Source organism: Papio anubis, chromosome 19, assembly GCF_008728515.1.
Source record: "Papio anubis isolate 15944 chromosome 19, Panubis1.0, whole genome shotgun sequence".
Taxonomy (NCBI): Eukaryota; Metazoa; Chordata; class Mammalia; order Primates; family Cercopithecidae; genus Papio; species Papio anubis.
Genome location: NC_044994.1, coordinates 69094860 through 69119095, shown reverse-complemented (window position 1 = coordinate 69119095; position 24236 = coordinate 69094860). Strand labels below are relative to the sequence as shown.

General features: G+C 50.1%; 1 protein-coding gene across 7 annotated transcripts in view; it reads left to right on the top strand.

The window, feature by feature from the left end:
* MBP (myelin basic protein) overlaps positions 1-24236 on the top strand; it is a 149987-nt gene that overhangs the window by 100141 nt on the left and 25610 nt on the right. For 4 of the 7 annotated variants that reach the window (XR_002518582.2, XM_009192935.4, XM_021929893.2 and 1 more), the window contains one exon: positions 10824-11260. Coding sequence is in view for 5 of the 7 variants with exons in the window: in XM_009192935.4 (XP_009191199.1) it covers positions 10824-11260 (437 nt within the window). In the remaining 2 variants the exon portion in view is untranslated. Of the gene's footprint in view, positions 1-10823; positions 11261-18023; positions 18102-24236 lie in introns of all 7 variants that reach the window. The other 3 variants (XR_002518581.2, XM_021929891.2, XM_021929890.2) reach the window with 1 other exon arrangement.

Sequence of the window (24236 nt, the reverse complement as noted above, 5' to 3'; positions counted from 1 at the left end):
CTGTCAAATCAGGTCAGTGGTGACGTGTGTGTGTGTGTGTGTGTGTGTGGTCATTTTATGAGATCTTAAAACACTCAAAACTAACCAGAAGTGTACTCTAGGCTTTAAACCTATCTAAATATGCTACCAAAAAATATTACTTTTAAAGCCAAGGTAAAAATGTGGAGAACAGGTGAGTCTATTATTATATTGATCTCTGAAATAAATCAGGGACGGGCACAGTGGCTTACTCCTGTAATCCCAGCACTTTGGGAGGCTAAGGCAGAAGGATTGCTTGTGACCTGGAGTTTGAGACAAGTCTGGGAAACATATAGCAAGACCCCATCTCTACAAAAAGTTAAAAAAATTAGTTGGGGCAGTGGCTCATGCCATCTACTTGGGAAGCCAAGGCAGGAGGATGGCTTGAGGCTGGAAGTTTGAGACAAGCCTGAGCAACATAGCAAGACCTTGTCTTTACAAAGAAAAAAATTAAAAATTGGCTGGGATGGTCGCATGTACCTGTAGTCCCAGCTCCTCGGGAGGCTGAGGTGGGAGGATCACCTAAGCCCAGAAAGTTGAGGCTGCAGTCAGCTATTATCAAGCCACTGCACTCCATCATGGGCAACAGAGCAAGACCTCATCTCTAAATAAATAAATAAATAAATAAATAAATAAATAAATAAATAATTTTTTCTGTCAAAATATCTAGTGGACATCATGTTGAAAATACACAGAAAAGTGGTTACCAAAAGCCCCTCCATGGGAACGTTTTTAGTGGTCTGCAGCAAAATGAGAGTTGTGAGCTCTGTGTGTATGCAAGGGGCTTGTGGGGTCTGGAATGTGTGCAGAGGGCAGGGAGCTGCGTCTGAATGTCATATCTGTCGGAGACCTGGGGCTCCCTAACACTTTCCCTGGCCCTGCCCCTGCCCAGCGGGACGCCCGCTGGGCTGGACCAGCCTCTGCTCGGTGGGCCTCGGCAGGCATGTGCGGGCAGGCGTGTGTGGGCAGATACAGGGTCTTTGCAGCAGATCGAAAAGCAACCCTACAATGTCACTTTTATGAAGCTAAGTGTGTTCCATAGCCTTTCCTCCTGAGGAGAGGCTGTTCCCATTCTATTGATTCCAAAATTCTTTCTTTTGTGAAATTATATTCCCAGTACATGGTCGTTGTCTGCTTTTTAAAAAATGTCTTAGCTGGCAAAATAAAAGCTTGGAAGTTTTGAGGTGGCGATACAAAGGCCCATCATTTTCATCCCTAACTTTTCCTATTTTACCAGCCCATGAAGCCTGGGAATCCCCATTTAGATGGGAACGACGCAAATACATAAAATAAGCCCACAGTGGTGACTCACTGCAGGCGAAGCCTCTGCTGCGGGTCTTAGAGCTTATTGTTGGGAAACCCTCAAGTTACCTGAGGGGTGGTAATTTTCGTTGCCTTCTGTCTCATTTAGATCTGCTTGGCCATGAATATGACATTTTATTAAGCTTCCCTAGTGAAATTATATTTGGATGATCCCTTAGGTCTAATGTTTTGAGATCTCTAATAATAGGGGACAACATTAAATTAATTGTAGTGAAAAGAAGGACAGTATCATCTCATCCACAGAAGTCCACCGTGTTGTAGTTAAAGTGAGTGGTGTGATTGCCTTCGCGGAGAAGGTGATTTCTGAGTTACGTTTTATTCTGAGTTTATTTGTTATGTTTTACTATGGCATGCTTTGGATTACTAACTAAATGCATTCCTGTTGGCCTGAAAACCCCTGGCTTTAGAACAAAGTTGCAAACACAGAAGGTATCACCAGCGAGCCTCTCCTTGCGGCTGACAGCCGTCCTCCGGGGGTCAAGCCAGGGTGAAACGCACTGAGTTCAGGCACAGACAGCGGCCTGCAGGCACCGTTCCTGAAACGAGGCAGCGGGGCCCCCTGACCAGAGCATTGGAAGCACAAAGATTCAAGCAGGGTGGTCGAGACCAAACTCGACACAGGAAAAGCAAGAGGCTCAGCCTCATCCCAGGCTCCGCAGTTCAGCAGGTTCCATCGCACACGCTGGGAGCTCAGCGAGCCAGACGAATGCCTGCACTGACGGTGCCGCAGGGGATTGGGAGAAGGGCGGTTTTTCGGAGAGTGAGTGGCCCGCTGCCCCCTGCTCCTCTGCCTGTGCCAGAAAGGCAGCAGCGGAGCCCCAGCCTGCGCGTCCCGGGTTACTCAGGGTGTGGGGTGTGCCTGGGAGCCCCGATGTTTGTCTCTCACACATGCTGGTTTTGATGGAAGTTACTTGTGCAATGTGATTTCCACAGATGCAGGGGAATAGAGCACGAGAAATATGCTCTAGGTTAAAAAAACAGTATTTCAATAGAGGACAGTGTCCACTCTGTCATCACCATTCTATTGGGCACAGTCAGGTGTGGATATCTGATTCCTGCCATGTTCTGATTAGAGCAGGATGAGAGTGGAACAGTTTCCTGAACGCCTGGAGCTGTTGCATGCTGAGCTTCACACTGTTGCAGGGTAATTCTTGGACAGACTGTCGGATGGGTGTTGAATGTCCTGGAGTCTGGGACTCGGCTTCTGTTCATGTTCAACAGTCATTAACGTATCGACGTCCAGGTGGCCATGGTGCACCGAGACCGCTGAGTGCACCCGAGGTCCCTGTGGCTGCAGACGGGGGCCCTGGCTCAGCTCTTGGCTCAGCACAGATCAGAAAGCCTCTGGGTGTCTCCTGGTCAGCCCTCCGTGAGGCGGCTGCTAGTCACAGATGTGTCAGCCATCGATTACCTGCAGTTCAATCTTACCCTGACAGGAAAAGCCTGGCTGCAGTGAAAGCCCGTTTGGGCTGGAGAAGGGCTGGTGTCAGACAGCCAGAGGTAGGGAATCGCCTGCGTTTCTAGAACATACGGAGGGAGTTTAGCAGGAGTGAACGGCAGCTCCTCCATGAATCCCAGCTTAACTTTGCTGAGCCTCAGTTTCTGCTGTGAATAAATGGGCTACTAAAACCACCCGCCTCTGAGAGTTACGAGAATGCACACGTGCACCTCCCAAAACGCCTGCAGTCCGCTCTGGAACGCCCTCTCTGCCGCTCTCTGCAGGTGCTACGGGTGGAAGGCAGCGTTTGTGGGAGGGTGGCATGGGGAGAACATGTCACCCAGGTCACAGTGTGCTGCTGCCGAAAGGAGTCTGGAGATATTTAAGATAAGAATAGAAGTGAATACTCCCATCTCATGAGCACAGAAACGGAGGCACAACTGGGCTCAGTGACTGGCTGGAGCACATCAGCTGTTCAGTGGAGGGACTGAGGTCGGCCTCCAAGGTCCTTCCCTGTGGTTCTGCACAGACCTCCGGCCCTGGCCTCAGCCCCACCCTGGCGATTGCAGGCCGGGCGCTGCCATGACGCTGGGTCTCCGCCGCCCACATGCTTCGGTTTGCTCCAAGGAAGCTGCAGAGCACGTGGACCTGGGGCTTGTCGAGGGCGGTCCCACTCAGCATCCATGTTTCGTCCGAGCAATGCATCCAAATGCATAAATTAGGGTTTGGACTTTAGGAAATGATTGAGCTGAAAAGTTTAATTCTTTATTCCGGAACTTCAGAGCCACACTAAATGGTTTTATTTACCGTATTAGAAAACTCTCTGCAGAAGCAGAGAGAGTGAAATTTTCCTACTGAAATTAATTTCTGAACAGAATTCTTTAGACCAGGGGCGTCCCATCTTTTGGCTTCTCTGGGCCACATTAGAAGAACTGTCTTGGGTTACACATAAAATACACTAGTAATAGTTGATGAGCTAAAAAGAAAAGAAAGTCACAAAATAACTCATAATGCTTTAAGAAAGTTTACGAATTTGTGTTGGGCTGCGTTCGGCATCCTGGGCTGCATGCAGCCTGTGGGCCACAGGTTGGACGAGCTTGCTTGAGACCATGGGTGTAGAGGCTGACCTAAAAACAAGTATATAAAAAACAGCTTAACAGCTATCATGCTAATATCTAAGTTTTTCTAGCAAAGAAGAGTGGGGAATTTGGTGTCTTTCTTTTTGGAGTATACTCCAGAGAATATCATCATCTTCTATTAGCAAACATTCAATGCTTGTTGGACATCTATGGAGGCCCCGCAGCATCCCAGAGATGTTAGAGAATAAATAGAGCCTGGTCCCTGGTCCTTGGAGAGGAGGTCACTTGACTAGAGAGAACAAAGCAAATATGAGGCGATTAGAAGAGAACTAAGGAGTGACTCTGTGGTGCTGGAGGGTAAGACGCACTCGGAGAAGGGTGTCTGGGCCTCTGAGGGTCAGCCTCCCCAGGGTGGGGACCTGGAGGCAGAGGCAGCAGCATGGCCATTTTTGAGACCACAGAGATCAAGGGCCTGCAGCAATGCACATGGTGCCCCGGAGGAGAACAAGGGAACCCATGGGCAGAGAGAGGAGTGTGTCCTTGGAGCTCGTAGAATGAGGAGTCCGTGCAGGCACATGAGTTAGGGGCCTTGTGTTGCAAAGCCCTTTACGGATGGTTCCAGTGGTTGTGCAGGCAGTGGAACCATGAAAGGAGCCTGGAGAGGAGGGAATTAGCCATGATGTCGCAGTGGGAGCCCCAGTAGAAAGCGGCAGCAAGCAAAGGAAAGGGGAGTTGTGGTCACATAAGAAATAGTCCAAAGGAAGGAGTGGCAGGACCTGGCAACACTTGTGTGCTGGGAATGAGCCGCTGGAAGCAGCCAGTCGCACTGTCAAAATGAGGCCACGTGGCCTTTCATTAACACCACCTGAGTGGAGGATGAGCGTCCTCAGGTCGTGACGCCTGAGTTTCTTTAGATGGTAAACACTATCCCCCAAATATCGCAGCTGCGTCCTGCTGCGCATTTCTGTGCCTCAGAAACCGCTCGGAGATACGTGATACCCCTGCTGTTGCTCACACGTGGTCAGTGATTTGAATATCGCCACCTTCTAAAGGCCAGCGTTGTTCTAGCAATAAGATCAAGGTGTGGGGTTGAAGTTGAAGCCAGTTTTCCTGCCATTGCAGAACTTGATTAATACTACAGAAAATATTATAAGTATGTATTTTGGAAAATGTAGATCTACATGTTTCACTAATTGTGTAATAAATGCTCTGTTCTGTAAATACCCAAATTTAAAAGTCTGCGTTGGGATTTCGTCTGACCGAAGGCAGCATTAACGGACTAAACTGCACTTGCGCCTACCAAAAACGCTGCACATCCGTAGATTTAGACTTCTTCGCATACTTCTTATGTGTTGGGAGAAGCTACTTTGGGGACAAAAATGCCCTTCTCTGTGCCTCACAAATAACTGCATTCAGGGACACAAAGCCCAACTGTTGTAAAAATATTAGTATTCAGATGTTCTTGTGTTTTGTTAATGCGTTTAATTATGCACAATATAGCTATTGTTTTCCTTTCACATTTGCATTAATTTATATTAGCTAGAGAATATAAAGCAGAGCTATAAAATCAGACGAATTATTTCGTTGTTCTTGCAACCTATAAATAAGCATTGCATCCCTGCAAAAACTACAGCTTTGTACTGACCAGGGTATTCTTCATGTTGCTTTTTCAAACACTACAATGCAATGAGGTATTTAATAATATGTTATAAAACTTAGTGTTCTTACATAGTTGAATGTCACCAGTGGTCCTGGAAGAACGGTGCCACCAAAGTCTACCGCCCCACCTGGTCTTGCCTTTTCTGCACTTGTCCTGGAGCAGGTGACCTATGTTTCAGGCATAGGGCTCAGCCAGCACAGACACACTGGCGGCTGTATGCACTCCCTTGAGTGCACGGACGAGACCACCGCGACCCCGGGTCCCAACTGCTGGCCTTACACTTTGTTGTTAGCAAAACATCTATAATGTATGTGAGAGCAGGTTAACCTGCCTTGGAACCAGGTCTTACGTGGACTGCATAATACGTTTTGTTTACAGGGCAGTTTCTTGACCCAGGCGATTTTCATTTAAAAAAATCAGAAGCACTGGAATCCTTTTTCCAATGAGTGAGAGTTATAAGTGTGCAAACTTCCATGAATATAAGTAGCAGAAGCAAAGCAACCCTGCCTCACTCCTCCCATGCCACCACCCCCCAGAACTGGTGTCCTCCCCTCCTCGCACCCCCAGGTGAGACCGCAGTGCTGAAGGGGCCTGTGTTACGGTGCGTTCTCAGATTCAAAAAAGGCCGCCCACTGCAGTTAGGCAGAGACCCTGGGAAATACACGGAAAATAAAGGAAGGAGCTACATTGGAGTCCAAGTGCTCACGATGGCTTAAAAGTAGAGGCTGGGCACAGTGGCTCATACCTGTCATCCAGCATTTTGGGAGGCCGAGGCGGGCGGATCACAAGGTCAGGAGTTTGAGACCAGCCTGGCCAACATAGTGAAACCCCGTCTCTACTAAAAATACAAAAAATTAGCTGGGCATAGTGGCAGGTGCCTGTAATCCCAGCTACTTGGGAGGCTGAGGCAGGAGAATGGCTTGAACCCAGGAGGCGGAGGTTGCAGTGAGCCGAGATCGTGCCATCCCACTCCAACCTGGGCGACAGAGTGAGACTCCATCTCAAAAAAAAAAAAAAAAAAAAAAGTGGCCGGGCACGGTGGCTCACGTCTGTTATCCCAGCACTTTGGGAGGCCGAGGCGGGTGGATCACGAAATCAGGAGATCGAGACCATCCTGGCGAACACGGTGAAACCCCGTCTCTACTGAAAATACAAAGAAAAATTAGCTGGGTGTGGTGGTGGGCACCTGTAGTCCCAGCTTCTAGGGAGGCTGAGGCAGGAGAATGGCGTTAACCTGGGAGGCAGCGAAGCTTGCAGTGAGTAGAGATCGCGCCACTGCACTCCAGCCTGGGCGACAGAGCAAGACTCTGTCTCAAAAAAAAAAAAAAAAAGTAGAAGGTGCATCTTCACAGGTACTGTTTTATCTACAGCATCGCCCAAGCTCAGCCACCTGGGAGGCTAGTAGGCTGTCATCTGGCTTAGTCAATAGTGCTATTAATGCAAAAGGCAATTACATTTTTATTTAAAGTTTCTACAAGAATTGCTGAACCTGGGTTCCGATTCTGATGGTGCTCTGCCTGTTTGCATGTGTGTGTGTGTGTGTGTGTACACACATTGGTGCATGTGCACAGGAGCGGGGGGTCACCTAAACTTACCGAGTACGAACGTAACTCGGGTGGGAAATGCGTCTGCCCCACTGTCCCTGAGACTGCCACTGAGAGAGGTGGGATCTTCCCCCGAGAGGCCGCTCCTACGGCTCCGTCTGCGGAGCTGCCGATACCGACGCTGTACAGAGTGGAGGGTGGAGGACGCTGTCTCAGGGGACAGCACTCTTCCAGATATTTAGTTTAACAACCTAACATCTCCCAGGTTGAGTATCTTCTCAATCCACGTGAGGAAATGCCCTCAAAGTATTTTTAGTGTGAACCAAACCACGTGAGAAACATATTTTCCTCACCAACGTGTTTATGACTTTCCCGCCTCTTAGTAATTGTGCAGAGAAGAGTCCACACCGGAGGTCTGGGACCGTCCACTCTTAGGCCTGTGGCGAGCGAGGTCCCGGGGTGTGGTCTGGGAACGCGGGTTTCCAGAGTGCTCCCACCCACCATGCCCTAACCAGGAGGGCGGTTTGCTGTGCCTGAACGGCTGTGAGCACCGCACGGTCTGTGCAGAACGGCCTCTTTCCTCTGGAGCCTGGAATCTTGGTGGCACCAAGCGAGGCAGCCGATGAGACCAGCCCCTAGTAAAGCCCTGGGGAAGGGTCTCGAACAAGCCTCCCTAACAGACAGCATTTCATGCGTGGGGTCACGGCAGGTGAGCATTTCACACGGGTCACGGCGTGTGCTGGGAAATTCAGCGTCCCATGTGACTCTTTGAGGAGGGGTTCCTGGACTTCACCACGCACCTCTCATTGCAATGAGTCATAGCAGTGACAGGATCATATCCTAAGTCCCGGGAGCTCTCCTAGCAAGTCAGGGAAACTGGAGGGGTCACGGGGACCCCAGGGCAGTTATTAAAAGAAGTTCTTTGTGGAAACGGACCTAGAAGAAGATCTATCCACGGCTCACTCTTGGTCACTTGGCAGCATGCATTCTCAGCTGTTCACTGGTTCCCTGTCTACACCTTCCCCAACCAGGCTGCCGCAGCCACTCTCCCCACTCCCCCACTCCGGGACAGAGACCTTCCTTTCCTTAGTGTCCCAGCCAGACTCCCAGTCCATGTCCCTCTCCCGACTGCTCAGGATGGAAGCCAAGGTGTCCCCAGCATCTGGGTCCTACCATCTCAGTCATATCCCTCCACAGAGGCCGTCCACCAGAATCTTCCCTCCCCAGGCCCTGCTGCTTCCCAAACCAAGCCCTGTCTTCTTGCCACATAGCCGCCTGCTCTGCCCTTTCCACCGTCTGTTCACAGCCATCAAGGCTGTGATATCCCTGCTGCTGCACACAGATGGTCAGTTCCCTGCACAGCCCTCCTGCCCCCCTGGCCCAGGACATTCTCAGCCCGGCTGTCCTCCCAGACCCAGGACCAGCATGGCCACTCTCCTGCTGCTTCTGCCACCTCTAAGCCGATTCCTCGCAGGTTTCCAGGGGGACCTGCCTTCCCTTCTGCCAGAAGCATCCTCCCCAACTTCCCCAAGTCCTCACAGGGCCCAGACTCTCATCGTGTCCAGATGTCACGTCCACAAGGACCTTCCTGCTGACCCCAGCCCTCTCTGCTTTCCTGTTCTCTTGCCTGATGTGAAGTTGCCCATTGCATGAGTCTCCCGGGGCTGCCAAGACAAATTACCACATGCTGGGAGCTTAAAACAACAGGAATTCTTCTGTGATCATCGTGAAGGCCGGAACTCTCAAGCTGAGATGTCTGCAGAGCCCTGCTGCCCCTGAAGGCTCTACAGGAGAATTTGCGCCGTGTCTCTTACTCCTGGTGGTGCCGGAGGTGCTTGGTGTTCTGCGGCTCGTAGATGCACCCCGCCACGCTCCGCCTCCATCTTCACACCTCTTCCCTGGGCGTCTGTGCCTGTGTCCAAACTGCTCTCTTCTTATAAGGACACCAGTGATGGGAGTAGGGCCCACCCCACTGCAGAATGACCTCCTCTTCACTTGATTCCATCTGCAAAGATCCTATTTCCAAATAAGGTCACATTCACAGGTACAGAGGTTAGGACATGGATGTATCATTTGGAGGGATACTATTCAATCCATAACATACATTTTCACCTGCTTTCCCCACTAGAATGTAGGTTTCACGAGGACAAGGACCACATATTGTTCATCACTGTAACTCAGATATCTAGAACAGTACATTACACCTATTTGATACTCACAAATAATGGATGGATGGATGCATGGGTGAACAGATAGGTAAATGGATGGATGCATGAGTGGATGGATGGATGGATGGATGGATGGATGGATGGATGGATGGATGGATGGATGAGTGGATGAATGGATGGATAGGTGGATAGATGGATGAGTGGATGGATAGGTGGATGGATGAGTGAACAGGGGATAGATGGATGAGTGGATGAATGGATGAGTGGATGGATGGGTGGATGTACGTATGTATAGATGGATGAATGGGTAAATGGACTGATGTGTGGATGGATGAATGCATGAGTGGAGTGGATGGATGGATGGATGGATGGATGAGTGAATGGATGGATGAGTGGATATGGACGGATGGATAGATGGATAAATGGGTAAATGGATTGATGATGGATGGATGGATAAATGGAGGGGTGGGTGGATGGATGAATGGATGGATGAGTGGATGGGGGATGGATGAATGGAGGGATGGGTAGGTGGGTGTGTGTATGGATGGATGGATAGATGGATAAATGGACTGATATGTGGATGGATGGATGGATGGATGCATGAGTGGATAGATGGATGGGTGGGTAGATGGATGAGTGGATGGATGAGTGGATGAGTGGATGAATGGATGAGATGGATGGATGGGTGTGTATGTACGTATGTATAGATGGATGAATGGGTAAATGGACTGATATGTGGATGGATGGATGGATGGATGGATAGATGTATTGACTGGTATTACAGGAATATGTGAGTGAATCCTGTTTTCTGTAGATAAGTAATCGAGTTTAGAGAGGAAACTAAGTAAATTTTATTCATTTAAACCTAACACTATAACTTGAAAGTAAAATGGCTTTAATGTCATTTGTGTCAGAAATGCTGTGTTTTTTGGAGAAAGCTATGAGATGCTGGTATACAACATGAAATTTCTCAATCCCACTTCAGATTTCTAATTATTTCTGCTTCCAGAGGAGAAGCCAAGTCAAAATGTCCTGAATAAGCAGTTCTCTATTGTGAGAGGCCTCTTGTGGAATCTGGGATTGAAAAAATTCTAAATGCCCCACTTCTTTCATGCATGGATTGCAAAAAGACGTGGCAAGTTTTGCTTCTGCCAAGAAAACTAAAAACACCTTTTGTGAAATAAATGATCCTTACATATTTAACTTATGCACCAGTGGCCTTTTAAACAGTCCGTGTCCCGTGAAGGTGCCTGCACATCTGGGCTCTCCAGGAGCAGCCATGGCAGCACCCAGGAAGACACGCTGATGTGGCCGCTCTGCGTGCTCCTACTTCATCGGGAAGCCTTGGTGCATTTTACCCAGGGTGCCAAATCTCGAATAACCGAGGAATTCCCAGGACCTTCTGAAACACAGAGCTGCAATAAGCCTGCTCCATCCAGGTTAGCTCCATCCTAGGCCAAAGGCTTTATGAGGACTGCACATATTCTGTGGGTTTTATAGGAGACAGCTAGGTCAAGACCCCTGAAAGAAAGCTGCTTTGTCCGGTGCTCAGCTTTGCACAGGCCCGTATTCATATCTCATTGTTGTTTGCAGGAGAGGCAGATGCGAACCAGAACAATGGGACCTCCTCTCAGGACACAGCGGTGACTGACTCCAAGCGCACAGCGGACCCGAAGAATGCCTGGCAGGATGCCCACCCAGCTGACCCAGGGAGCCGCCCCCACTTGATCCGCCTCTTTTCCCGAGATGCCCCGGGGAGGGAGGACAACACCTTCAAAGACAGGCCCTCTGAGTCCGACGAGCTCCAGACCATCCAAGAAGACAGTGCAGCCACCTCCGAGAGCCTGGATGTGATGGCGTCACAGAAGAGACCCTCCCAGAGGCACGGATCCAAGTACCTGGCCACAGCAAGTACCATGGACCATGCCAGGCATGGCTTCCTCCCAAGGCACAGAGACACGGGCATCCTTGACTCCATTGGGCGCTTCTTTGGCGGTGACAGGGGTGTGCCCAAGCGGGGCTCTGGCAAGGTGAGCTCTGAGGAGTAGAGGAGCTTTAGTTTAAATGGAAAAGCAAAGGAGAAATCAGTAGGTGAACTAAGCCATTAGAGGAAGAACTGGCATGTAGCCTCTTGCTATCTAAGGTCTCGTCCCATGCTGGAGAACGCATATGAGCCCAAGAGTGTGGGCCTGAGTGGCTGCTTAGGACGTTTTCATTTGATTCACCCCCTCTCTTCCTCACAAGGGATGACGGCCGGGGTGTGGCTCAGGAATGTAAGGACATGCTGAATTCTGGATGTCCAAGGGTGCCTGGACATGGGCATTGCAGAAAGAGAGCCACATTCTCGGGGTCTCTGGGGGTGTGCGCTTGCGGACTTTATGACTGATTTGCCTCTGCGGCCCACACGCTGGGGTTCAGCCCTGGGTTACGCTCGTTTTTTCCAGGCGTCAGTGCTGCTGGCTTCATGTTGCAGCAATCATAAGATTGAGGAAGACTTTTGAACAAAGTCCTCAGTTTAAATCCGCCTTGAGCAGACTTTCTCTGTGGTGTGAGAAGTGGAAGGGGTGGAGGGATAAATGAGTGTCTCTGAATCAAAGCTTTATTATCTTGTGATTCCATTAATTTGCATACAGAGTCTTAGAGGTTTCTTTATTTAAAAGCAAATGTTCTGTGGATAAAAATGTATTACAAGGAGAAAAACAAAAAAAACAAAAAACTCTGCCGTGGGGTCCAGTGTCTAGGAGTGGCTTCTGCAGTTGATTGTCAGTGGCGAACGTGTTGCTGCTGGTTCATCAAAGCACTGGTCCCTGAGTGCCATTCGGATTGCAAATGCAGCATTTCATGTGAGGCTTAGAGTGTTTGGTGGTTGTGTAATTTTGGAGAGAGAGAAGTTTTTCCCAAAAAAGTCCCTAGTGTACTGGGCGTTCTCTCACAGCCTGTAAGATGCGGCTGTTTTTCTGCCTGTGCGCAGGGCTGATTCTGGAATTCCCGTGTGGGAGCGTAAAAGGCTTTTGAATAACGTGTGGAACACAACGCCTCATTCTGATAACACGCAATCGTAAAAACCACAGGGCAACTTGGAGTTAAGGAGTTTCTAAAATTTGCTTTAGTCTCCAACTGAAATTCTTCATTGATCATGAAATTGTTGAAGATAAACAAATGTCAGTTTTACCTTTCCTGTGGGCATGAAAGCACATGGAAGTTTCAGGCAACTGTTAACTTCTCTACCGTCTGGTCTGCGTTGAGATTTCAGGTTGTGACGCTTGCCATGACGTATTTGTCAATGACATTTGGTGTCTCTTAGACACTCATGGAATTCAGATTCTGGCTAGTTCTTTCAGAGTATTTGTAGACATTTTATTTTCCTTTGTGGCAGTCCTCCCTCATCCTGAAATGTTGGTGTTCCAACCTATTTCTAATGCTAATCTCAACTGGAAGCACTTTTGCAAGCCCAGCTATCAAACCACACCAGATAGGTATGGTTCGGGTTGCCCAGTGAAGTGTGCTGTTATGCTAAGCACCCCTCACACACACAGCATCACCAGTTTTGAAAGCTTGAACTATTCTGCTTACTTCAAGGTACAGAAAAAAAAAAAAAAGTACTTAAACTGTACAGAAAAGATGAAATCGTGGATAGTATGTATTGTAAAACAAGCTTCATGTCAGTGATAATGGTTTAAGTTGAAATAAAATGGTGAAAGCATTGATATCAATCATTGTGACTTTATCTCAAAAGGCTATTGAAACACATAGATGTTTTTCTTCCTTTATGGTGAGATTACAGCCTTTATTGTCTTAAATCTCTTCTACTCTTCAATATTTTCAAAGAAAACATTCTAGTCTCAGAAATAGTCCATCTCTTTGCAAAACAGGGCTGCCCACTTTTCAAGCACCCAGAAAAATCAAAACACTTTCAAAAATTTTAAAAATAAAAATAATTTTCACGTAATTGCTTTAGGAAGTTTGAAGTGTCAGTTCTTTTCACTATTGAGTGTTGAATATAGAAGATTTTTTAATGAACAGGCTTGCCCTTTGATGCCAAAGGCAAAAAAAAAATAACATTTGCACGTGTGATCATACAGCAACCTGTGAGGTGTCCCGGTGGAAAGCACGCGGTGGGGATGTGCGTTTGTTCCACTCAACTGTTTTATCACAAAGTGTCGTAAACACGGGAGATGAAAGCTGAACTCTCGGCACCCAGCTACAAACCCACAATGGCCCTAAAAATCTGGGGTATTCATTGGTGTGGGCTGCCATGGAGGAATTTTTGGTTTTGTTTTTATTTTTATTTGTTGCTCTGTTTACAAATCAGGAGAGCCCCCGTTTTTATATGCTAGGAAGGTCCTTGCAATAGACCGAAGAGGTGTGAAAACGGGAGAGTGGAAGGCCCGAGCCCTGTCTCTCAGGACCACGGCAGCCTGCCCCGCACACAGTTCTTCTGCTTCCCGTCCAGAGCAAGGTTTCCTGGCAGATTCCTGCCAGACTCTGAACGGAGCTCCCCATGACCCTACAAAAGGGGCTGTTTGTCTCCCTCCCACCCTCCTGTGCTCTTCCTCCCTCCCCTTGAGGGCACGTGGCCACTGGTACCACATGTTGGAGCGGCCGCCCCCGAGCCCGGGAATGCCCTAACAACACCCACGCCGGTGTTGCTGGGAGCTGACATTCAAGAAGAGTGCATTAAAAATTCCTTGAGGAGGCATATTCTTTTGAGAGCCGTAAATGAAAAGTGCATTCACAGAGAACGTGCTCCTTTGTTGTGAGAGGAAAGAACAGGTTTCCCAGTTCCCCAGAATGTCAGGGTCACATGAGGAATGGGTGGGCGCTTAGGGTCAAGACTGGTGTGTGCGTGGCCCGGCAGCTTCTCTCCAAGTGACCTCCCCAGCATCCCTCCTGTGCCAGTGCTCATATCTGAGGCCACTTGAGTGTCACGAGGCAGAGCCTGGAAACATTCGCTTTGGAAACTGTTCCTTCCTTTTTCTGTGGAGGAAGTAAGATTTCACAAAACACCTAAGCTGGACACGGTGATGTGCCACTGGGACGGTTCCCAAAACAGAAAGCAGCCAGGACATCCCAGTCCCCCACTTCTCCGTGCTGTGTACTTTTAGGGAGTTTTTTGAAAGCTAGCTTCTGACTGATGATTTTGTCTATTTTTCTGTTTTACATTAAAACCTTCATTTATCAACCTGCTCTTCTCAGCATTCTTCTATTCAGCATTCAGTATGACTTCCGTGCCTCTAATTGTGACTGTGTAGGAGAAGAACTGTTTGTCATCCAGTGCTGTGGGGTCTAGTCAGCCCTGTACATTAATCAGAATGTTCTGCTGCCTGACTTTTTTTCCACTGCGTTTTAATTTCATTAAACATGTTTTAGTTCTACAGTAACCTAATTCCTCATTGTTAACATGAGATCCTAATTCTGTAGCTGTGTTCTGTAATCCCACAAGGCGTGTACCATTTGGAGACACACGAAGGATACAGTAGACAGCACGGAGGGCAGAAACACACAGGGCGTCCACCCTCCCCAGAGCATAATGTGCACCCAGAACCAAATTCAATCTCATTCATCATGAGCGTGCGTGGCAACTGATCCGGCCACCCAGTGCCTCCATTGGATAAGAGATTTGGCCAGAGATTCTTCTAGAGAAAATCCAAAAATGGAGGGTGCATTTGTTTCTGCACCCAAATACCTTTTGAGATTTCTTATAGGCATTCCTCTCGAAGTCTCATTACCCTGATCAGTTATTAATCGGAGGCTACCCTGGCCCAGTCGCCAGCTGCTCACTGTGTCCTTCTGTGGTCTCAGGAGCTGCAGTTGTGGCTGTTGTATGAATAGACGATAGTTAATTAGACGGGATATGTCTGTACTGGCAGTGATGTGGCAACCTCCTCTGTATAAGCGATGCATTTGTAAATCATGGTAATGTATCTGATGGTAATTGCCTGTGGTGGTTGTATCATGATTTCATTTTATTATGAGCTTTTTGCTTTATATATTTCTCTGCCTTTTTATGCATTCATTAAACAGCTTAACAGACCAAGGACAGTGTACTAATTGCATGTGAACTTTTTTAAGTTGTCGTGTTTGGTTTGCCCTCCCTACATCAGTGTGCTGCGTTGCTGGCATTTCTGTGGCCTGGTGACACAGCTGGCAGGTAAGTCTGAGCACCTGAGCTCCTGTGCGGAAAGGTCGCAGTTGCTCACTCATCTGCTTTTACTACACAAAGACATTGGACTCTCTTCTCCCCTGACAGTTCGGTGTGCTGGTCTTTCTGTGATGACTATTCTGATTCTGCCTGAAGTTTCTTGTTTCTCTCAAAGCATCCTCCCGCGAATGTTAGGGCAGGGTGGATGCTGAGCAGACCCCACTGGCCGGTGCTGTCACAGACACATCCCACTCCACCAGAACTTCCTGAATGAACGTGCACACGGGTGCCAGTACCCACAGAGCCCCCCGGGAGCTCACACACAAGGGGGGTCATGGGAACCTCGAGACATTGAAATGAGGGGATGGTGCTGGTGCTCTGAAGGATGATAATGTGTATGAAATGAAGGTGAAACTTGGGGTCCTTGAGAAATTAGAAACAAGAGTAAAGATAAGTGATTGGCTTGGATGTGGTCCCGCCTTTCATGTCCATCAGACCCTCATCTTAACCCAACTCCTCCCTTTAAACTCATTTGCATTTTAAAGCATTCATTTCTCTCATCGTTGATTTTCCTTTGATAAAATGTCTGGACATTTGATAACAGGCAATTCTGATCGGTGAATTAGGAGCTTGGCTTGACATCAGAGGGAATAGATCATCCTTAGAAAAAAAACACACAGTAGCACTCATGAAAATCACTTAGATATTGATTCAAATTTGAGAACTGTGGACATTTCCTATCAAACCCTGATTCAATGTTTTTGTAAAGTCTTTTCCTTCATGTCTGTCAGCACATTCCTAATGCTCTGAAATCATCCTACTTCATAAAAAGGTAGTAAAAAAAGGAGAAACAGCTAAAGAACACTGAACTCTTTTGAGGGAGCCCTGTAAAAGCAGACTCTTAGCACACACAATTTCTCCTAAGAGGTTATTCTTGCCTTTCGTCTTCTCTGGCCCTTGCATTTGTCCCCCCTCTTCCTGGCTCTGGGAGTGGCAGGCAGCTGGGGCCACAGGTTGCATTTCCTGAAAACCATCAGTGGGACGCCTTATACCTACCCCCGTCACCTGCCTTCCCCGTGGGTAGAAGGGGAGTCGGTGGAGGGGCTTCATAGCAGCCCACCAGAGCCACGAGAACATGTCTCACAGCGATGATCCCCTTCGTGAAGAAGAGCCATTGTAGGAGATGGAGGGAAAAGCAATAGAAAGTTCTTTGCGTGGTGGCCCCTGTGCAGAGCTTGCATTTGCTCACGCTCGTGGACGCCAGCTGATGAGAGTCACTGCTTACCGGGACAGCCGAGTCTCATCAACACAGCAACTCCCACAGGCTTGTCCACGGAGACATCCTCTAAAGTAAATCCTCAATTTACTTACTCTTTAATATCATAAATTAAAGTCACCAGAAATTGCTGCTAATATAGAAATAGCCTCTCTCATGCAGGGAGAATCCATTATGAGACATACAGCTAAGCACACACTCACCACAGATTTGCCTCTGAAAACCCCAGTGTGTTTACTTTCCATAATACTTCTAGAATGTGCTCACATTCTTCAGTGTCGGAACTACTCTACTGTCACGCATACTCAGCTGCTAACCTGGTTAAAAGAATCCATTTCATCTGCAGCCAATACATCTCCTGAAACCTATGACACTGATTTCATCTCTTGACCACTATAAGTCTCCTCTTTCTCTTCTTTTCTCTGTCTTCGTTTTGCTGTAGCGGATAATCAAATAGACACTTCTTGCAGGGCACTTACCTTGGTCCTATAATAGTCTTTCAGCTGCGGCCCTCAAAGTTCATTGATATAGCAGATACTCTCGTGTAACTGACAAAGAGAATACATTAAGTTAGAAGCAAACGCTACTTAGGAAGATTTGTAACCACAGAGCTCAGGTGAGTGCACAGCTCCTGCTCCCGCCGAGGAAGATTAACGTCCTACTTGTGTTAAATTCCTAACCTACACCAGTAGCAAGGAAGAATGTCAGCAAGAAAATCAACTTTAAGCAATTGGCTCAAGTGACTTTGAACACTTGCTTCTAAAATTATTTCCTTATGCTCTGCAGAAAATCTGAAAAGGTCGGTCTTCGGTTCACTGAACCTTCATAGAGCAGGAGCAGTTTCAACTTGTAAATCCAATGCAGAAGCTAACACACTTGCTGTAAAAATACAACTCTACAAGGAAAGTGGAATGTAAAATTGATCCGTTCCACGGTAGACGTCAAAAAACCCTTTGAGTGCACTTTGCTCCGGCCTGGGAAATGCCTTCCGCCCTGGAGCCTAGAAATCGTTCACAGCTGGTGCCTCTGCCATATTGAGAACACGTGGTCCCGGTGTTTGATATAGGGCCTCAGCACAGGCTTTGGAGGAGAGAATTCTTTCCCTAAACTTTCCTTTTGCTCTCTATTTCCTGAGTCCTTCGGGGCGCATGCCTGCCCTCTGACCTCCCGTCACCCCTTGCTGGTCCGTCCATCATCCATCATCTGCACACGCCTTCTTTGCTCACTGTCATCCTTCATCCTCCACCGCCTGCTCACTCCTCTTCACTCTGGGTTCTTGCCAAGCCAGCTCTAGAGGAGATTTGCTGGAGGACTTTGGGGCACTGCCGGCGGCGCCTACCCGGACTCACGCAGCTCGCTCTGTGTCCCCCGGCAGGTACCCTGGCTAAAGCCGGGCCGGAGCCCTCTGCCCTCTCATGCCCGCAGCCAGCCTGGGCTGTGCAACATGTACAAGGTAAGATGCCGGCGGGTCCCCACCCATCGGGGCCAGGGGTGACCTGCCCTTGCCTGAGCTCTCAGCCACTGTCCCTCGGGGCCAGGCAGTGTCACTGCCAGGGGTCCACCCCCAGCCTCGGGGGCATCTGTGAGGCCGTCAACGCGGAAGGGCAGGCCTCCCCCGCGAGAAAGCAGTTGCAGGAAAAGACATGGAGGACGTGCCTTTGAATCCTTGGAGGGACTCCTCCGCAAAGGGCATGGCTGTCAGCTCAGGACGATGGGCAGCCTTGGTGACAGGGTCTGCCTCACTTTGCCAAGACCTGAAGCGCGTGGAGGGGCCTGGGAGTGGCTCTGGTATTGAGGGCTGGCCTGGACCATGGCCACATGCAAACCTGTGCCTGAGTGTGCTTTGAAAACTAGTGCCTAGCAGATATTTAGCACGCACTATAAACACGGGTGGAATTGAGCTCTAAACGATGAGTGTCCTTGGGACGTCTGGTCCCTCTGGGCTCTGTCCTCACCTGAGCCCAGCTGAGCTCTGTGTAGGAAGTGGGCTCTCAGTGTGGCCTGTCCTCATCTCCTTGTGTGGCTGCCACAGCTTCTCAAAGCACATAGGTGCCAGGAGTAATCACAAAGAAGAGGGCAGCCAGGAGGAGAAGGGGAAGGGGACAAGCCCAGAGCTGGCACTGACGTCACCATGAGCAGGGCTGCTGTTTGCACAGTAGGAGTGGTCACCACAAACCTGCGTCCACCGGGCCCCCTTCCAGATCCAAGCCACCACCGTCCGCACCTGGGCACCTGGCTTTTTAAGCGTGGGCATATGCAAAAGATTGGAAACATGTGCTCAAGTACTTAAATAGCGAGAACATTTCACGAGTGGGCTCAATGGAGCACCCGGTGTGAGGGAGAGCTGGGGTACCCCTCTTCAGAGGCCTGCAAGGTGGGACCATTTACACTGAGCAAGGAGCACAGGAGCATGGGGGACAGGACGCCTGCGGGTGCCAAAACTTGGAGCCCCTGAAGGGGAAGCGTCCGCCAGGTGTGGCTGCATGTCAGACGTCATGCTAGTGCCTGGGTGTCCAGGGCTGCGCCGCCGCCGTCCAGGAGTGGGTTTATGAGGAATGAGGATGTGCCTGCTGGCCCCAGGATGGCCAGTCCAGGGCAGTGGCTGAAAGTGCAGCAGAGGAAGCCAGGGCTTCGGGGCAGAAGGGCCCTGAGGGAGCCAGGACCAGACAAGGGCCAGGTGAGAGCCCCACGGTGGTCGTGGGACTCGGAGTGATTGGCGGCTGCGGCTGGGGAGAAGGATTTCTTCCTCAAGCCACAGGGGAGGAGGCGACTGTGCACCCCAGGGGGTCTCAGTGGTTTGGACGCCCATCCTGAGAGTCTGTGTTTAACGTGAATCGTGCTCTAGTTGTGAAGCCGTGCTTGATTTCCGAGGGCTGTCCTGGTGATGGGAAACACCAGCACTACCCCCAGGCAGTTTCTGAGGGTCCCCTGTCCTTCTGGGAGGCCTCTTCCCTGGGATGCACTGGGGCTGTGGCCACCTGGGCTTCACTGAGACCAGGACGGGGCTGCAAGCACATGCCCCTGCCTGGGAGGCACCGACCCAGCCCCGCCCTGGAGAGCAGTGCTGGTGAGAAGGAGGATTTTAACTCTGGGTAGGAATATCTGATGTGTGGGAGGGTTGAGCTAAGGGTGGCACGGCACCCAGTGTGTGACGCGCTGGCAGGTAGCAGCTTGCCCCCTGCCCCGTTTCCTGCTCTGCGAGAGGCGTGCTGTCCTCAGTGGACCCTGGCCACAGAGAGATGCAGCCTCTGCCAGAAACCCCATGTTGCCAAGCAGTGGAGAGGATCAGAGTCCTGGGCTTCTGTATCCAGATCATAGTAAGAAATTCAACAGAATGCTTCATTCCTCTTCTGAAAAAAACTCTTTAGCAGGGAAAAGCAGCCCTTCTGTTCTCCACAGCTTCATCCTGGACAGGTTTTGCATGTACCTTTAAAAACCTGGTCAAAGATAAGTAAATTCTCTGCATAATGCTTTGTCCACGTGCTAGACCACGCCTCACTCCTGTGCACACAGGGCAAGGTCATTGAAAGTCCTGCAGGCTTCCACGACTCGGCTCCTCGCACTCCACGCTTGTGTACTTGTGGACACCCCATTCTGGTCCAGATAGGAAAAGCAGTAGGGGTGTGTGTGTGGTATTTACATGTCTATGGAGTGAAGGGAAAATGAAGATAAGCGTAAGTTGAAACCAGAGGCTGGGCAGGCTGTGTGGGCTCCCAGCGTTGCTCGTGATGGACAGAGAACCCTCCCAGGGCTGCGTGCTAGAGGCCTCAAGTTCTCCTCCAGCCCCCTGAGCAGGGGCCGGCGATGCCTGGCTCACAGAGGCCGTCTCTGCAGGAGGTGTACACAGAGGGGCAGGCAGGCTGGTCTGAGAGCCCCCAGGGGTGCCCCTGCTCGAAGACAGTGGCAAGCCCATGCCACTTGCATGCTGAGTGGAAGAATAAGCGAGGAGCTTCCCTCTCTCATCTCTGAGAAGGAGCTTCTGAGTTTGAATGTCTTCCTCCGGTACTTTGGGATGCTTTGTTACTGCAAGAAAGTGGCTGTGAAGGCACCAGCCACAGAGGAAGGAATTGCAAGGCTGGAGGCACTAAATGGTTTTAAAATACAGAGGGATTTTTAAATACAGGGATTCCATGACAAAGGACCCTTGAATCAGCTCCCAATGGAGACAGAAGCAGCTGGGTGGAAGGCTCAGGCTGAGAAGTGCCAGGAACGAGCAGAGTCAGAACCAAGCACTCCCTGCCCTGTGACTCAGAAACGCCCACAGCACTCATGCCCTCAGCTGACCAGAGGGTCTCTGCCTGGGTCCACCTCACCCTGTGTCCTCTCCCTCCCTGTCTCTTTGTCTGTCTGCTTCTCCCTCTCTCCCTCCCTCTTCCTGTCTCTCCCTTCCTCTTCCCTCTCCCTCTCTGTGCAAACACACCGGGAAGGTAAGGGAGACACCCCAGCTATGAATCAGGCAACGACGAGGCAAAGGATAACCTGCTCCCGTGCCGCGGTGCCCCCTCCAGAGTGGGACCTTGCTCCCAGCTCCGACTCCTGGGGACACCGGTGCTCTCAGGGCTGACAGGGCTGTTTTCTTTGAGGACTGGAAGGCGGGCAGCAGGAGCACAGGAGGGGAATAGTGTGACATCTGAGAACCCAAAAGCAAGCTGGAGAAGCAAGGATTCCAAGGCGAGAGGAGCAACACACACGACGGGTAATGGCCACGTGGGAAGTAGACCCACTGTTCTCTGCAGTTCCTCTGTCTGCACAGCCCTTGCCACCCGCCTGCCTGTCCATCGGGCGCTGCAGGTCCCTGGAACCTGGTGCTGGGCCTGCGCTGGAAGCTGGAGTGAGGGCACCTGCGGTGCAGCTGGAAAGGTGGCCCCAGGCAGGGCGGCTCCTCTCGGCCCCACCAATGGTGCCGGCTCCTCCAAGCTCCAGGCTCAGCCTGGGGCTCAGGACACTGACCTGAGCAGGACGGGGCTGCTCTGGGCTTCCAGCAGCCGCCGTCTCCAAGTCCTCGGACGTCCTTTCTGCCTCATTCTCACAGACCCTAGTGCTCCTGGCCTGCCTGGGAGGACACTGTCCACCCCTCAGCCTTGGCACCCACGGAGGCTTCTGGAAAGACCTGCCCTGCCCCTGAATCCACCATCACCCAGCACATTGGCGTTTAGGAGGCAAAACATTTTGTGCCATGGGAAAGCACAGGATTAAGAACCAAAAATGCTTGGCTCAGGTCTCATGGCACCACGTCATAGCCCTGGACCTGGGGCAGGTGTCTGTCTTCTCTGAGCTTCCTTCCCTCTCCTGTAAAACAGCAACGGTGGCGAAAGCATCACCTGTCCTGCAGATGGTGTGGAACGTTGTGCTGATCGAGCGAGAAAAGCAAGGCACATGCCCCCTAGGAGCCTCGTCCTCTGAAAACACTGAGTCACCGTAACCCCGCCCCAGTGCTGCTGCACACTCGTGCAATTTTGGAAGCGGCCTGGTGACCCTCGGAGCTGCTGGGGAGAGCAGCACTGGCTCTAAAAACCCTGGTGGCCCCAGTCCCTCTGCCCCTCAAGGCTACAGCTTTGGGTCCTTCTTGTTTCTGTGCTGGGGCCTTAGTTTCCAAAACTGTAAAATGAAAGTCACAGTGGTTAACCCCACATCAATCCCTGCTCCCACCATTCTCAGAAGGAAATGGCAATCAAGCCTCAAAAGCTCCGTGGTCGGGGCAGCTGGACTAGAACTTCACCCTCTGGCCGTCAGCTCCAAGTCATCTGCGTCTGGGAAGCAGCCGTCTCGGAGCCCCCCCTGTGGGAGAGAAGTCTCTCTTGCCATGGGGAAGAGGAATTTTTTCCGTGGGTCTCTCGGGACGAGGAACAGAGACCCTGCTTCCCGGAGCTGTGGTCATCAAGGGTGTGCTCCTGCATGGAGACGCCGTGGCAAAATGGCACCCGGGGGCGAGCGGCCATCAAGGTGCTAACCAGAGAGGCCACAGCCCAGCCACCCGGAGGAAAGCACACAGCCATTTTAAGGACTTCCTCGCCAATCTGACAGCAGCTCTCAGCTCTGACAGGTGCTGTGTGCCCACCTCCGTTGCTTCTCCCTCTTCAGCACACTCACCAGGATGAGGAAGCTGGAACTCGGCATCAAAACTCTTCCCCTTTGAGATTAAACCCAGATCAGAAAAATGCAGCCACTGAAAGGGTTTACTTAATGGCAGAAGCACAGGCTGCCGACCTTTGACTTTTGTGTCCTTCTGTGCCCAGAGCCAGAGCCCCGATGTGGGTCCCACGAGGTTTCGTGCCAAGAGGTCTCTGATGCCGACCCCTGTGTCACCAGGGGACAGAGGCAAAGGCGCCCAAAGGAGGCCTCAGGAACCTCACCTCCCCATGAAACATGGGAGAGAAAACATGACCAGATACGCCCTGACCACATCTACAAAAGCAGTATCTGAATCTCTGTGTCCAGCCTCACAGTTCGCTAAGAGGAGAAACACTGATTTTCCTGTCATGGGGCAAGTCAACAACCCCCCAAGGAGAGCACCAGGAGGGGAACCACACACAGGTCGCGGTCGCCAGTGGCCACCGCCCTGCAGAGCTCTCGATCCCAGTATCTGCAAGGAGCTGTATCGCCTGGACAGCCTCAGGTTACCTGAAATCTGCATCAGAACTAAAGGCACGTCTGTGGATTTTTTCAGACTTAGAGAAAAGCCCTCTATTCTGGATGGTACACAGCTTTCTATAAAGAAAATAAATGCCCGCGACTTTCATTAACTCGTGTGAGCCAATGATTCAGGAATGAACATAATCTTCAACCTGGCAAAGGGCAGAAACACAGGAAAAACCGCATCTGTTGTTCAGACAGAAAAGAATTCTCTCCAGACGGCAAAATCCAAAATGCCCTGACCTTGCTGGAAAAAAAAAAAAAAAAATCGATTATACTCTCCTGACGCATGGTGGGAGCTGTTTGACCAGAAATGGGCATGCTTTTTTTCAGAGGAAGCTGTTATTTAATTAGTATTGTAACTAGTGTTTAACTAGTATTGAAAAGAGAACCACAGTGTTCTGTGATTTCTTGGAATTGCCAGAGCGCTGTGATGTCAGGGGGATGGGGAGTAAGAGTAAGGGAGACACACGGCCCACCATTCACGGTCGGATGTGTCATCTCATCTCCAGCCTTGCAGGCTTTGACACGTGTGTTCTGTCCAATAATACTGATTTCATTGGTGCCTGTTTTAGCTGCTGGGCCAGTTGCCATGGGAAACAGATGCCATGACCCTAAGCTTCAGATAATTTGCAGGGGGTCTGCTGTTCACCACTCCCACCATGTAGGCCGCCACGTAGGTGCCGGTCTCCTTTGAGCATCTTTAAGGAGGATCATTTAATCACTTAAACAAGGTTTCTGGGGATGTAAAGGATCTTTGTGAGCCATGAAAGAAGTGTGATGCAGGGGGAAAACGGCAGAAAATGTGCATCTAGTTCATCTAGAACTACATTTTACGATTCCTAATTCAAAAAAATACACCAAAGAAGCATATTATCACTTTCACAAGAAAAAAATTATATCAAATATTCCTCTGTGTTCTTTCTTACCATGGCGGCTCAGAAAAGCAGTGACA